The 16638-nt window shown below is 47.4% G+C and overlaps 1 protein-coding gene across 1 annotated transcript in view; it reads left to right on the top strand.

Moving 5' to 3' along the window:
* The window catches only part of LOC139755518 (metabotropic glycine receptor-like), a 494688-nt gene that overhangs the window by 448352 nt on the left and 29698 nt on the right, over window positions 1-16638 (top strand). The window contains exon 8 of the mRNA XM_071673905.1: window positions 15820-16055. Coding sequence (XP_071530006.1) covers window positions 15820-16055 — 236 coding nt within the window. The remainder of the gene's footprint in view (window positions 1-15819; window positions 16056-16638) is intronic.

Below are 16638 nucleotides of genomic sequence, written 5' to 3'. Positions count from 1 at the left end.
AGAGTGTTGGTGAGACCTGGTTATGTGAAAGTAGGATGGTGAAGGACAGACTAAAGTTGATAGAATGAGGGAGGGATGAATTGTAAGCTAAGAGGACCAGAGGCCGAACTGAAACCGTTAAACTGACGGGTCATACCTGGGCCTTCAATGAAGTTGAGGCATGAGACCAACCTGTTGACAGGTGAGGTGATGCAGAAGTCGACTGTCGTTGGTGAGGACGAAGAGGCACTAGACTCATTGAAGGGTGAGGTTGGTACACATCACAACTGAAAGGGGTGAGGATGCGCCACATCACAACTGAAGGGGTTAGGATGGGACAGATCACAACTGAAGGGGTTAGGATGGGACAGATCACAACTGAAGGGGCAAGGATGGGACAGATCACAACTGAAAGGGTGAGGATGGGCTAAATATACTTGAGCAAGGGTACCCACACTAACGCACTCTACTTACGAGGCTAAGGGCGTCATACGAACGTCGCACACATCTCACAACGAACGCAAAGATGGGCCACATTCAGCGGAAAAGTAGGGGTGGGCCACATAGAACTGAAGGGTAAATATGAACCAGGTGCAGCGGAAAGGGTAAGGATGGGCCAGGTACAGGTGAAAGGATGAGGACATAGCATATAACTGAATGGTTGAGGATAGACGAGTTGCAGCTGAAGAAGCAAGGATGGGCCAGTCAATGGCGGGAAAGTTGAGGAGGGACCAAACTTGACCTGTACCATGAGTAACGGTCCATGACGAGATTACCCCCTGAAGGACAGTAACAGTGACCCACAGCTGTAAGGGTGTGACTGGGAACTTATTACAGCTAATAAGTTTTCTGAGATAGATGACCGAAGAGAGGAGGGTGTGGAGAAAGCAACCGTTTGAATAGATAGTGATCAGCGACCAAGTGTGAGGGATCATATCCCAGTTGCTGCTTTAATCGAAAGGGCATGGTCGGAAAGGGTTTAAAAAGGGCTGGACTACTGGTGAAAAGGTAGGGTCGGGCTCGACTACATCTGAGGGGGGGTTGAGAGCGGTTAGACTACAGGTGTTGTGGTGTTAGTTCAGTGTTAACATGTTCGCTGTGTGAGCCTCCTGCATTTACCGGCGAGGGAACCTGGTAGTTCACCTGTGGCTCCCTAGTTACATCATTCCTCGGGGCCAGGCAGGCCAGAGCCAGCCTCAGCTTTAAGCACCTGTACAGGTAAAGATTTACGTCAGCTCTCTGGGAGGCCGATATTGCGACAGATCTCCTTCATCCTGACTGTGAGGGAACGCCATTTAGTCTTTGGCAGAGGTGTACCATGGCACCCTGTGACATCTGCTGATGGCAAATGAACCAGAAATTGAGTCCAGGTCTTTAGATGTGTGTGTCTGGTGATGAAGACAGGTGAGCTGTGTACGTGGACGGCAGCTCCAGTGGTGGTCAGTGTGAGGTGATGACAGAAACACCGGGCACCTCCCTCGGTAGTGACCTGGGGCGCCTGCGGCTGGTGTCTTGTGCATGGCAGGTACAAATGGATACACTGGTACTGGGACGACCTTTGGTGCACGGTTACTTCGTGGCCTTCCACCTGGGTAGCTCTCGGGCGTCACCACGCCTGGCGCAGGCGGGCGGGGGCTGAAGCAACCAGGGCCATAGCCTCCCCAGTGGCAGAGGTGAGCCGCCCACTGGGGGGGGGGGGGGCGCCTTGTCTTCCTCTCCTGGGGAAGGAGGAGGAGGAAAAGGTTGAGTGACAGCTGTGTGGAGGGGAGAGAGAGAGAGAGACGCAGGGGCTGACGACTGCTGACGCTGCAGGTTGGAGCGGGGCTACAGGTAACATGAGGGAGGAGGACGACGTGTGAGGGGGGAAAGGTCAGACCCCCTGGTGATGACCTGAGCAGGTGACATTACATCTGAGGGGACGAGGGACGAGGATGTGGATAGGGGTGACTCTACTGGGGATGGATGACGTCGCTAGGGAGTGGGTGACACTACTAGGGATGGATGACGCCGCTAGGGAGGGGGTGACTCTACTGGGGATGGATGACGCCGCTAGGGAGGGGGTAACACTACTAGGGATGGATGACGCCGCTAGGGAGGGGGTGACACTACTAGGGATGGATGACGCCGCTAGGGAGGGGGTGACTCTACTGGGGATGGATGACGCCACTAGGGAGGGGGTGACTCTACTGGGGATGGATGACGTCGCTAGGGAGGGGGTAACACTACTGGGGATGGATGACGCCGCTAGGAAGGGGGTAATACTACTGGGGATGGATGACGCCACTAGGGAGGGGGTGACTCTACTGGGGATGGATGACGCCGCTAGGAAGGGGGTAACACTACTGGGGATGGATGACGCCGCTAGGGAGGGGGTAACACTACTGGGGATGGATGACGCCGCTAGGAAGGAGGTAACACTACTGGGGATGGATGACGCCGCTAGGGAGGGGGTGACAATGTTGGAGGTGGATGACGTCGCTAGGGAAGGGGTAACAAGAGAAGGGGTTGACACTACTTGGGAGAGAGTGACACGACTAGAGATGAGTGACACTGCACAGGACCTGGTGATGGAGAGCTGTGGGGAATACTGTCATCCATTCCAACAGCTGTCGTGGTAGTAAGGTGGGTAGAGGTAGAATGATGAGAGGCGGTGGGTGAGTAGAGGGTAGAAGGGGTAGATGGAGGAGAGGGATGAGCAAGTCGTAGTGACTGAAAAGAAGGAAAATGCGAACGGGTAAGAGTGAAGATGCCAGACGCTAAGATATGAAAACGTTTGAAGGAAAGTTAAGAAATATCGAGTGTCAGAAATTTCCCTCATGGGATCAGCGGGAAATGAGAAGGAAATAAGTGAAAAGTGTGGGTAAAGACGGGGGCTGGCCACACTGCTGCCGGGGCTGGCCACACTGCTGCCGGGGCTGGCCACAGTGATGCCGGGGCTGGCCACAGTGTTAGCAGGGCTGGATATTGTGATGCCGGGGCTGGCCAGAGTGCTGGCGGGGATGGCCACAGTGCTGGCGGGACTGGCCATAGTGTTGTTGGCGGGGGCAGGCCACAGTGCTGCTGGGGCTGGCTACAGTGCCCTCGGGGCTGGACACAGTGTTGGCAGGGCTAGCCACAATGTTGGCAGGGCTGACCACAGTGCTGCTGGGGCTGGCTACAGTGCTGTCGGGGCTGGCCGCAGTGTTGTCAGGGCTGGCCACAGTGATGCCGGGGCTGGCCACAGTGTTAGCAGGGCTGGCCATTGTGATGCCGGGGCTGGACAGAGTGCTGGCGGGGATGGCCACAGTGCTGGTGGGACTGGCCATAGTGTTGTTGGCGGGGGCAGGCCACAGTGCTGCTGGGGTTGGCCACAGTGCTGTCGGGGCTGGACACAGTATTGGCAGGGCTAGCCACAGTGTTGGCAGGGCTGACCACAGTGCTGCTGGGGCTGGCTACAGTGCCCTCGGGGCTGGACACAGTGTTGGCAGGGCTAGCCACAATGTTGGCAGGGCTGACCACAGTGCTGCTGGGGCTGGCTACAGTGCTGTCGGGGCTGGACACAGTGTTGGCAGGGCTGGCCGCAGTGTTGTCAGGGCTGGCCACAGTGATGACGGGGCTGGCTACAGTGCCCTCGGGGCTAGCCACAGTGTTGGCAGGACTGGCCACAGTGTTGGCAGGGCTGGCCACAGTGTTGGCAGGGCTGGCCACAGTGTTGGCGGGGCTGGCCACAGTGTTGGCAAGGCTGGCCACAGTGTTGGCAGGGCTGGCCACAGTGTTGGCAAGGCTGGCCACAGTGTTGGCAGGGCTGGCCGCAGTGTTGGCAGAGCTGGCCGCAGTGTTGGCAGGGCTGGCCACAGTGTTGGCAGGGCTGGCCACAGTGTTGGCAGGGCTGGCCACAGTGTTGGCAGGGCTGGCCGCAGTGTTGGCAGGGCTGGCCACAGTGTTGGCAGAGCTGGCCACAGTGTTGGCAGGGCTGGCCACAGTGTTGGCAGGGCTGGCCACAGTGTTGGCGGGACTGGCCACAGTGTTGGCAGGGCTGGCCACAGTGTTGGCAGGGCTGGCCACAATGTTGGCAGGGCTGGCCACAGGATGACGTCAGGGATTGACACATGATTATGAGGTAGATTACCGATGTTTGTTTTCATGAGGACTGATGAGGCGCATGTGTGTTATTGAGAAGACACATGCTGCAGGTGAGTGTGGTAGACACATGCTGCAGGTGAGTGTGGTAGAGACATGCTGCAGGTAAGTGTGGTAGACACATGCTGCAGGTGAGTGTGGTAGACACATGCTGCAGGTGAGTGTGGTAGACACATGCTGCAGGTGAGTGTGGTAGAGACATGCTGCAGGTGAGTGTGGTAGACACATGCTGCAGGTAAGTGTGGTAGACACATGCTGCAGGTGAGTGTGGTAGACACATGCTGCAGGTAAGTGTGGTAGACACATGCTGCAGATGAGTGTGGTAGAGACATGCTGCAGGTGAGTGTGGTAGAGACATGCTGCAGGTGAGTGTGGTAGAGACATGCTGCAGATGAGTGTGGTAGAGACATGCTGCAGGTGAGTGTGGTAGAGACATACTGCAGGTGAGTGTGGTAGAGACATGCTGCAGGTGAGTGTGGTAGAGACATGCTGCAGGTGAGTGTGGTAGAGACATACTGCATGTGAGTGTGGTAGAGACATGCTGCAGGTGAGTGTGGTAGGGACATGCTGCAAGTGAGTGTGGTAGAGACATACTGCAGGTGAGTGTGGTAGAGACATGCTGCAGGTGGGCATACATGTCACAACCCCATGTGACCTCGACTGTCACCCGACCTTCTTTACACAGGAGGTCATAGAACACTTTGTTCCTTCAGTGATGCCAGGTACCTGGGGAGGGTCCAGCCGGGGTGCTTGGGGCCTGGACTGTGCCGCCCTCAGAGAGTATGTACACGGGGCGACTCAGGCACCGAGCCAAGCATGGGGTGTGGTGGGGCACAGACGACGTAGTGACTCCAGTCATTACCAGAGGCCAGGCCTGGCTCGCATGGTGCGTGAGGCCATGACACACTCGTTGGTTACGACCCCACACCCGACGTGAACACAGCACCAGAGACGTCTGACCATTCCATATGATGTCAGAACACAGCCGGACTTCATCAGAACACAGCCGGATATCTGTGCATCAAGCTGTGCTATCAAGACACATACACAGCCGGACGTCTGTGCATCAAGCTGTGCTATCAAGACACACACAGCCGGACGTCTGTGCATCAAGCTGTGCCATCAAGACACACACACAGAGCCGGGCATCTGTGGTGTAAGTCGTACCATCAGAACGTAGGTGGACAACATGAGGGCCAGTGATGTGCTTCCACACGGCTGAACCCTCTCTTAGACCTTCAGCCACTGCGAGTCGTAAGTTTCAGGTCCGCTACCATGCAGGAGGGTGCAGGCGCTGCTGGTCTGCCTCGATGAATGCCACGTGAGGTTATTTCCCCGTCAGGGAAATTTGGTCCTCACATTTCACACTGGCTAGAGAGGCCAGCTGGTACCAGCGGTAACATGCTGAGGCCATATTTTTCAAGTTCACGTAGCCAGAGGGAAAAGCTCCAGTTCCCCCTCCAACCTGTGGAGGGTGTGTGCGACAGTCCGCGGTAGACACGTCCCGTCGCCTCCCCAGAGGGCTTTCCCTAGTGGATCATGGTGGATCAGGGAGCTTAGGCAAGATTTCCAGCCGCCCCCCCCAAAAAAGAATATCCAGTAAACCTGGCACGCCGAACATACCTCGACCTACCCTCCTGCAGGGGATGCGACAGGCCTGAGGCTTGCCCTGGACACGCCATTTTCCACACAGGCACACCAGTGATAATGCTTTTGTCTTTAATGTTACAGGCTCCAGCCACGGACAGAAGGCCTCGTGGATGCTAGGCCTTAAGTGAATATGAAGAAGGTTTCAAAGATGAGAGTAACAAGGAAAGACATGAGGAGGGAAAGAATGCTAAAGCTCAGCGGTGTAAGGAAGGAAGGAGATACCACAACTGCCCACTCTCGAGTTGTCAACGTCCATTCAGTCCTCGTGTAACGCAGGACCTTATGTTAAGGATTGCGTGGTTGTGCTAACGGTTTAGGGGGGGGTCACACAAGCAGTCAGTTCTCAGGAGCCAAAACCGAAATATTTTCTTCAGAAGATGGGAAGAGACGCATCACTTTAGCGTAGGTCAGAATGGTCAAGGTTTAAGATCAGACTGAAAGAGCTGATGAACTTATCAAGTCAGTATGTAGAGCTAAAACTATCCCCATACGAGAACGGATCAGTCTATTGTACAGTCAAAAAACAAATCAATAATAAATGAATTAAGAATCTTAGGAGCAGACTTATATGTGTATGTGGGTAGGGTTTCCAAAGTAGGTTAGGTGTCACAGTCAAACCAAATCTGTTTACTGTACAGGATTTGGGGGTGGGGGGGGGATCAGCGAGCCGTCAGAAGTGAGGGAAAGTGAAATTATGTGGCTTTTGAGGTATCAAACGTAACTGGGTTCCGTCTGCCTCTCTGTGAGATCTTGTCCAAGTCTGAGGTTAGAGAGAACGTTTGGACGAGACATAGATCAAGCGAGAGAAAATGGAACATTTGTGTGGCAAGTGGAGGACTGAAGTGTTGTGTCGTCAGGGTATGAGCCCACTTGAATTTCTGTTGAATAAAAACATTCTTTGATGAAAATGAAGAGAGAGCGCAAGAAACAGGACAGAACCCTGAGGGACACAGTAACTGTTAGTAGGGAAGGAGAGAGAGAGAGAGAGAGAGAGAGGCTTATCCATCACTGATAATAGAGACAGACGAAGCAGAGAGAAAGAATAGATGATGGAGGACAGGGTGACGGAGAGAAGCCAAAAGATGGGAGCTTGGAGGACAGACGCCGATGCTACATAGTCAAGATCTTTTCAGAAAGGATGACCAGACATTACGGAGCTGGGAAAGTATGTCACTTGTCGATATCGTCTTGCTAGATCTGTGTACTGATGGCCAGAGAGAAGACTTGTGAGGGATAGGATGTATAAAGAAACGGGAGTGGAAGAGAGTTACAAAGTTGGGAATAGCAGGAGTCAGAGGAACAGAACAGTACCAGAAAGGATTAGAACGATCATCCTTCACTGGCATAGTCTGTCCCGATGCTTGTCTCCAAAACGAAGAAAAAGTTTCGTTATTCAAGCAGAAACGAGACAGACGAGCAAGCTCAGAATCACACCCGACCAAGACACGAGGAGGAGGAGGAGTGCCATCTTAACTATGATGTTTCTTGCTGGTATCTAGACAGAAGTACTTTCTTAGAATGAAGGAAACGATAAGAGATTATATGGAGGGACGCAGGAATAGTAACAGGTGCATTACAGGGTGAGGAAATGTTAATGTCGTCCAAGATGGAGTAAGTGGAACAGAGAACCAAAATGAGTTGCTGTATGATGAGCAGGGAATGATATAGTACGACAGAAGTGGCTAGCGATGCTTTTGGTCAAAGACCAGAAAGACCTACCAGTGTAAGAAGTGGAGAAGTTGTTACATATCCTCTGGAGAGATCAGTGCTCGGCTTCGCGGGTACCGCACCTGCAGTGATTTTGGGCAGTGATGCACTCTGAATGCGAGTCAGAGGAGGAATAATTTTTTTTTTTCTAATCCGATGTGCCAGGGTCTTTTTCTGGAATAGTTGAACGTTGGAAGAAGAACTAGTCATAGAGGAGGAGGAGATATACGCTCTCATTCCCAAACCAGTAACCTGCGCTGTACGCTCACAGGAGACAGAAGCATCGCTAGAGGAGAGTCAGTAATCTTTCCCAGGAAAAATCGTAGATTTGTTGCAAGTTTATCAGTCAGAGTTATTAAAGGACTAATACTGAAGCACAGAGGGGCTAGTCGGGGGAGGAGATGCGGTTAGAATGACCATTGTGGTCAGATGAATCCGTCGGAGCGAGATTGTGAAGCCACAGCTTGAAGGACAGGAGGTGAGAGATAGATCCGGGGTGTGAGGAGATTGGTCGTGACGGTCCACTTGATTAAGAATAGACAACATAAAGGCTTCAAACCATCACCTGTGTAGGAGGATCGGAACCATTCCCCTGTGCTGGATCTCGAGATCTACTTAATACAGCACATGAGTCTGAGGATGAGAGGTTCTCACTTCGTGGCAGGAATTAATGAAGTCGAAATGAAAAGATGTATGTTTCTAGAGTTACGAGAGCAGCAGGAGAAACGAAGGAGTTTGGGTATTCTAGGTGGACGAGGTGTGCACCAGGTGTACTGGTATTGGAAGCAGAGACTCCATCTCTGAGGCAGGATCGTGAGAGGAGTAGATTATAACTGGAGAGGTAAAAGGAACATGTCGTAAACATTTGAGTTCCCGTAAGAAGGATGCTGGAAGATGTACTACCCAGCTGGTGTTGAGCAGAAGTGTGGTTAGTTGGAAGACTTCAAGTGATGGTGGAATGACTGGGAAAAAAAATCAGGTCAGTTAGAGGGGCTAGGGTCTTGGTGGGGTCCGGTACTGCTACAGACTGAACCCTCCTCCTCCTCGCACTCTGCCAAAGCAGACACGAGATATTCCAACATCTCGAGGCGACGTTTGATCTCAGAAGTAATAATAGTATGTTTTTTTTTTCCGGCAAGAGTTGTCTGTGTGTCTGCAATCCATAGATCAAAACGCTGTGCCGGGTGGAGCCTCCGGATATCCATGAGCCAGAGAGGACTGGCGCAGACCATTTCAACACACTCGTGTTTTCCCAGGACAACAGCTGGGGGAAAACGGTAGTAGGCAAGAGGGAATATTTAGCTCTCGAGTTTCTGATTTCCACCTCCAGTTTTCAGTGGTCAGATGACGATAGGTCCCCAAGCTCCAGCTTTGGGACAAGGTACAGGTAACAAGTGGAGGGTCGTATTGTGGGTGACCTTTTGAACCTGTATGTAATTTCTAGCCTCTCTTGACCATAAGGAATTGGGACACCATCTTGTTAGAATACACACACACACACGGTTACACTATAGTGATGTCCAGCAGATATTGACCAACCGTTGCAGCTGCTGTGGAATGAATGGCTCTTGTTTTTGTAGTGTTCAGCCTCTCCGTTCATGTGGCCGCTCGTCCATATATACTGATCCATATTAATGTTAACCGACCCGTGGAAACTCCGGCCACATTAATGTCAATATGTTTGTTATCTTTAAGATTCCATTCTGATTGTTTAAGAAGTTCGAGGCATACGTTTGTTGGGCAGGGGAGGGGTGAAGATCACTCAGGTCTGCTGAATTTTTTTAGCAGCTTCCGGTCTGTTCATATGTCAAATGAGAACAGAATTCTGTTTCCTTAACTGTTGTGGCACCAGCGATCAGACAGCTTTTGGCTGACGCTTCACTCACACGTATCTACTGCATGATATTTGGAGTCTTCACACACACGCGTACATGGCTGGTTCATGTTGTGCATGTCCCACATGGCTGGTTCATGTGTGGGGCAGATACAGCATCAACACCCATCAGGTACAGCATCAACACATCCATCAGGTACAGCAGCAACACATCCATCAGGTACAGCATCAACACATCCATCAGGTACAGCATCAACACATCTATCAGGTACAGCATCAACACATCTATCAGGTACAGCATCAACACATCCATCAGGTACAGCATCAACACGCCCATCAGGTACAGCATCAACACGCCCATCAGGTAGAGCATCAACACATCTATCAGGTACATCATCAACACATCCATCAGGTACAGCATCAACACATCCATCAGGTACAGCATCAACACATCTATCAGGTACAGCATCAACACATCTATCAGGTACAGCATCAACACATCCATCAGGTACAGCATCAACACATCCATCAGGTAGAGCATCAACACATCCATCAGGTACAGCATCAACACATCCATCAGGTACAGCATCAACACATCTATCAGGTACAGCATCAACACATCCATCAGGTAGAGCATCAACACATCCATCAGGTACAGCATCAACACATCCATCAGGTACAGCATCAACACATCCATCAGGTACAGCATCAACACATCCATCAGGTACAGCATCAACACATCCATCAGGTAGAGCATCAACACATCCATCAGGTACAGCATCAACACATCCATCAGGTACAGCATCAACACATCTATCAGGTACAGCATCAACACATCCATCAGGTAGAGCATCAACACATCCATCAGGTACAGCATCAACACATCCATCAGGTACAGCATCAACACATCCATCAGGTACAGCATCAACACGCCCATCAGGTACAGCATCAACACGCCCATCAGGTAGAGCATCAACACATCCATCAGGTACAGCATCAACACATCCATCAGGTACAGCATCAACACATCTATCAGGTACAGCGTCAACACATCTATCAGGTACAGCATTAACACATCCATCAGGTACAGCATCAACACATCCATCAGGTACAGCATCAACACATCCATCAGGTAGAGCACCATGGAGGGCTCAGTAATGTGGCTGTCTGACTCAGGGACTGAGTGGCTGATGCCTCTGACAGCACTGAAAACGTTCATATCTAGCGGAACTTGTAACTCTAGATATCCAAATTCAATATTACTCTTTGTTTTTGTTTTTTTTACAGTTCAATAGTATGTTAATTGTAACCTTCAAAGGGTCGTGAAGTGAAACGAAATCAATTTACAGAAGGTATGTTCTATAGTGGGTTCACACTATAAAAAAGAAAAAAAAAGGTGATGGGATGATCTGCGACATGGAAACCCTCTGTTTTCATTGTTAATTTTTGGTTTTAGATCCCATGAGATAGAGCTGCTGTGTTGTGAAAATGGTAGAAGAGTGTGGTGTGTAAGGGTTGGGGTGTCTAGCTGAGCAATGGCGCGTGGTTTGATGTATGGAGGTGCCTGGCGTGTGGCGGCGGGTAGATAGTGGTGAGAGGGTGTGCTTCTGGTGGTGGTGATGATGATGATGTGTGTGGAGGAACTGCGGATTTACATGTCTCGTAGGTGAGGTAGACTGTTGCTGGGGTACGTCGTACGTGGAGGAACAGCGGATTTACGTGTCTCGTAGGTGAGGGTAGACTGGTGCTGGGGTACGTCGTGGAGAGGTGGGTGGCGATGGATTTGAGAAGAGATGCAGTAACAGTGGATGGTAGCGAGTACATTTGATGGGTGGGGGTGGTGTCACGGTTAACGGTCCTGACCGTGACGCATTCACGGGGCGCCCAAGGACGAGGGCATAGGTGCGAATCCTGGATGTGGCAGTCGGTCATAAGTCAGCGCAGCTGTTCATCCATCCTAGGGGTTGGTCGATAAAATGGGTATATATATATATATATATATATATATATATATATATATATATATATATATATATTTTTTTTTTTTTTTTTTCATACGATTCGCCATTTCCCGCATTTGCGAGGTAGCGTCAAGAACAGAGGACTGGGCCTTAGAGGGAAAATCCTCACCTGGCCCCCTTCTCTGTTCCTTCTTTTGGAAATTTAAAAAAAAGAAAAAAAAAAAAACGAGAGGGGAGGATTTCCAGCCACCCGCTCCCTCCCCTTTTAGTCGCCTTCTACGACACGCAGGGAATACGTGGGAAGTATTCTTTCTCCCCTATCTCCAGGCTACTAAAAGGGAAGGGAGCGGGGGCTGGAAATCCTCCCCTCTTTTTTTTTTTTTTTTTTTTTCTCAAAGAAGGAACAGAGAAGGGGGCCAGATGAGGATATTCCCTCAAAGGCCCAGTCCTCTGTTCTTAACGCTACCTCGCTAACGCGGGAAATGGCGAATAGTATGAAGAAAAAAAAAAAAAAAAATATATATATATATATATATATATATATATATATATATATATATATATATATATATATATATATCGTTAATGAGATGGCCTTGATTAGAGCCTCAGCTGCCCGTACCGTCTCATCTAAACAAAAACAAGATGTCTAATCAGTGTTAATCATTTCAGACTAAACATAAGTCTACGTACTGACCGACACTTAGCAAAATTCTTACAATACTCCCTGAAATACCGAGTGATTTACATTTTAATGTGTATAACATCAAACTCATTGTACCTATACCACCTTTTTAGGATACACAATCCTTTGAGGAAACGTGCAAGATTGTGACTTGGTATTCACGAAGAGAATAGTTCAGTCATGATATGGGTGGACTGCACCGATCTTTTTGGATAGACTCGAATAATTTGCCCATGAAAAGGCATACAGAAAGTTACTTGACATTAAAGGAAAGAAAGTATTGGCATTTTTATTATTATTACTATGGAAACTGCCCGATCCACAAAACCAGCTGCAGTCTGTCAGTCATAAAGCCATTTTCGCCATTATCATTCGTTATTACTGGACACTTCTGCACCAGAACATCATTGTCACGCATGTCAAAGGTCCCTAAATACTCTGTATCCATCACATGAATTCCCTGTTCGTTCTCCAACTCGAGTTTTACTGTACTGGATGTATAAGAACACCTAAAAACAAAAGACAAAATGCGAATGTTTGACAAATATGCCTTCGGTGCAGTGCTCACAAAATGCGTATACGAGATCAAAAATAGAAGTGCGAAAAGATGGACACAAACATAACAACACACTAATGCCAAATCAGGAGATTTCTTGTTCCTCTAAAGCAAAAATGTGAGGTCTCCAAGGGCACCGGTGGCTCGTCCGGTCCTTCTCTGTTGCCCCTCCATCACACTTGACATGACCAATATCCAAATCAACTTCAGCATCACAAGGAACATTGGTGTGTGGTGGTGATATGGGTATGGATGATCAAAACAGTAATATTGGCATGAGTGCTGGGTACGTAGAACAGAAATGTTGCTGTGAATGCGGATGCATGAAGCAGATATGTTGATCTTGAGTAGGGGTTCATGGAATGAGATGGTAATATGCGGGGAGCACAAAGAACAAAAAGGTATTAATATGAGTGAGAATGTAGGTGATGATATGGTCATATGCATAAGGTAGAGTTAATGTTTAAAGGTATATGAGGAAAAGAAGTAAAAGTATGAGTAAAAGTGCATAGGGGAAAGGGTTAGTAATATGGGTGGAAGGTACATGCAGCAGAGTGGTGGTCGTATTCAAATAGATGCCTTTGAATTGACTGGCACCATCATCCACTACATGCTTGAGTGAAAGCATCCTGAGAGAGATGAGTGTGCTACAGAGATTCATGAGGTGAAGTGACAGGGAAGGGTTTGTTTAGGGGAAAAAACTGATGATTTGATGGAGAAGTATTGAAGTTGTATTGTGAATGGGGGTAAGCTGGACAAAAAGTTTGTAATGTGAGTGGGATGATGTGGGACAGAGAATTGATAACATGAATGGAGATTTATCTTACAGAGATAGTAGTGTGAGTTTGAGTTCATGAGACAAAGATGTTATGTGGTGGAGGCGCATGGTGTATCATAGATCTGGAGGGATTTAGTGACTGTATACATATATAAACTGGTAAATGCATTTTTAGTAGATCAAGAAATATGAGAGGGATAAGTTTATCAAGTTTAAGCCATAAGCTATTGGTAACAGAGAATCTTAAGTAAAACTAAAAAAAAAAGTGGAATTGTAGAAGGATGCAGGTAAATGGATCAGATATTTAGTATCAGTAATAGCTCTGAAAAGTTTAAGTAATTAGAAAAGCTTGAAGTTGACAGGAGTGGGCATTAAGATGTACTCTAGGGTTAGGGAAGGGTCTTGGAAGCACTGAGAATTTTTACAAGTGTAGAGTGGTTTAGGATTCGGAAGAGAATGAGGTTATAGTGAAATACATAGTGGACAGGTGACATTAGAAATACTGTGGAAGGGGAGAAAAAGACATATGGTAGATTGCTCAAAAGGACTGTACCAGGGGAAGTTCAGCAAAGGTGGGGGGAAGAATATGTGTAAACAATGTTAAGAGGCTGGTAGAGAAAACCAAAGAGAGAGTAGGTGAAGATTATGGAAGAAAGTTGAGTGAAATGTTAAAGCAAAGATTATAGATAAGAAATTGTACTGGAAGGAGGTGAAAAGGGAAAGAGGTGAATGTAAGAGTGGAAATGTAAATGTGAAAAGTGAGGTAGGGAAGTTGCTGAATCAAAATGGAAGTGAAAGGAAAATGGAAAGGTTATTTTGAAGAACTGATGAATATGAGAGAAAGGGGGGCAGCTGTTACATACATGGAAAATGATACAAGTGGAGGAGCCTTTTGCAAGAGGGGAGGTAGAGGGAACAGAGAAAGTGTACTAAATTGGGTTATAACTATGGAAGGAGAAAGGCTGGAAGAGCTCTCTTAGGAAAGTTTGGTGATGCGGAAGGAGAGATAAGGGAGAAGGAATTACTGGGTAGAAGAGTCAATGGGTGTCATTAAAAAAATGAAGGCTAGAGGTGTAAGTATTAAAGTAACTAAAGAATTAAGGGACAGCATAATCCTACCAACCCAAATGTATGCTGCCAAAACATGGACAGAGGATGAGCCACAGAGATCAAGAATCCTAGCCGTGGAAATGAGTTATTTGAGAGGAGCATGTGGTATGACTAGATAGAATGAAGAAAATGAGGGGTGTATAAGAGATTTGGTATGGCAGGGAACACAAAGGTAGTGAAATGTAGAGTGTTAGAGTGGGTGGAACAATACTTTATGGTGGTTTGGGCATGTGGAAAGAATGCAAGATGGATAGTTTACCAAGAAAGTGAATGACAGTTTGATTAAAGGGGTTGGTGTGAGAGGGAGACCATCTGTTACATGGGGAAATAGAATGGAAGAGTACTGGAAGAAGAGTAATGGGGTAAGAATGCATGGAATAGTGAATCCAAGAGAGGCATGTAAGGACGGGAATAAGAGGAGACTTTTGTTATGGCCATCCCCTTGAGTGTTCCTGGAGGGAATAGGAGTCAGAGATATAGATAGATAGATTGAAAAACAAGATGCCATCACCTATTTTACTTCCCCTGCCACTCTTGAATAGTCATCTGTACCCTGGAATTGCATTTTCAGCAGAAAAAGATTTTATTTTCAGTATTGAACCAAAATTCAGGATGCCAGTCATATAATTTCTGAATTAGTCTTTAACTTTTAAAGGTTGGTTTTGAATGCTGCAAGCATCAACGTGAAATACTCTGATATATGATTGAGACTGAGATATGAATGGATCTTGATGTTTTCTTTGACGGCTTGATTAAAGCAGTATTTGTGCTATGATTTGGAATTGATTGTAATCTTGAGTTCTAGAGAGCAGTTGTCACCATATGCTTTGTAGTAATATGTTGCTACCGATAAGCGCTCGTAAAGAGTGAAATTTTACCCCAAGGGAGGCATTACCTAGAAACACAACAAACTATACATTTGATTACTTTCAGTAAATAACTGCTGACTCATGTTTTTAACTGTGGAGTTATGGTTAGTTAATTATGCATCCCCAGGACCCCTTGTATGGGCAATACAACTTCAAGGTTATACTCCTTGCAGGAACAGGATAAGTGGGCTTCTTTGGGATGGGAATATCCTCAATGACGCTGTTTTCTTTTACACCTGCTGACCAGCTTTACATATATTACAAACAGTTAGTGGCATCAACATGAAGCTAGGTGAATGCATTAAGGAAAACATGTTCAGTAGGGTATATATGCTGTGACCGCAGAGTTACACACTTAGTATTCTTATTTGATAGCACTCACTGAATTTTCCTGGAAACCCACTTCTAGTAATATCTCAGAAAATTTGGAAAGCTTCTGTGAAACAAAGGACACTATTTTCTCCTGGCATTAACAATCTTTTTATTCTTTAATTTTGTAGATTAATTTTTCTAAAGAGATAAGTTTTCCAATATTAAGTTTACCATGTTATAACAACCTCTCTGTTGGTAGGAGTCTTGTGGATTACCGAACAAGGAAGGCGCACCGCTATGTGATACGAGACCGTGACTTGCTCAAGTACCTAGCAGGCCTGGTAGTGTTCATCACAGGTTACCTGGCTGCCTGGTCTGCTCTTACTGCTCACCTGGCAACTGAGGGACACTCTCCCCTCGCTCTGGGTCGAACTAGTGAGGGTCTGGCATTCAGCGTCTGCAAGAGTGTCTGGTGGGAATATGTAACAGAAACTGGTAGGTTTTAGCAGCACTTAAACTAAGCACAGAATAATCGTTGGTTATGGCAGTGCAATTGATGACATTACATTGGTCACAAAGACTGAAAGGCATAATTATTAGTGTTTCCAGAAGTACATGTCAGAGACTGATAGGTCCTTGTAATGGGTTATGAAGCGCATAAAAGAAACTGGTAAGTCTTATCTGTAATATTCCATTTGTAATTACCTGTATGTACAGTACAAGATAGGGAAATCCATATCCATGGAACCCCCATCTCCTCATATATCAATAAAATCATACAATTTTTTGAACTTCTCCAATGTCTGCATTCACAATTTCATTACTTAGCTTATTCCATTAAGTAGGAACCTTTGCAACCACTGCAAGAGTTGCCTCTCTGCCAGTAGTCTGTTTAGGTTGAGGCACTAAAGGCTAAGCAAACGGCACTGGAGTTCACTAGTTTTGGAGAGTGTTGCTGTAGCCACCCCCTTGAGGGAGTTCCAGGAGGGAACAGGCATCAGATAGATAAAATGACTTATTCCATCCATCCACATCCCTTAACACTCAAAAATAAATGACACGTCTTTTCCAAGAAGTT

This window comes from Panulirus ornatus, chromosome 19 (genome assembly GCF_036320965.1).
Source record: "Panulirus ornatus isolate Po-2019 chromosome 19, ASM3632096v1, whole genome shotgun sequence".
In the NCBI taxonomy this organism is placed as follows: domain Eukaryota; kingdom Metazoa; phylum Arthropoda; class Malacostraca; order Decapoda; family Palinuridae; genus Panulirus; species Panulirus ornatus.
The sequence above is the reverse complement of the archived record's forward strand: the minus strand, read 5'-3'. Positions and strand labels throughout refer to the sequence as shown.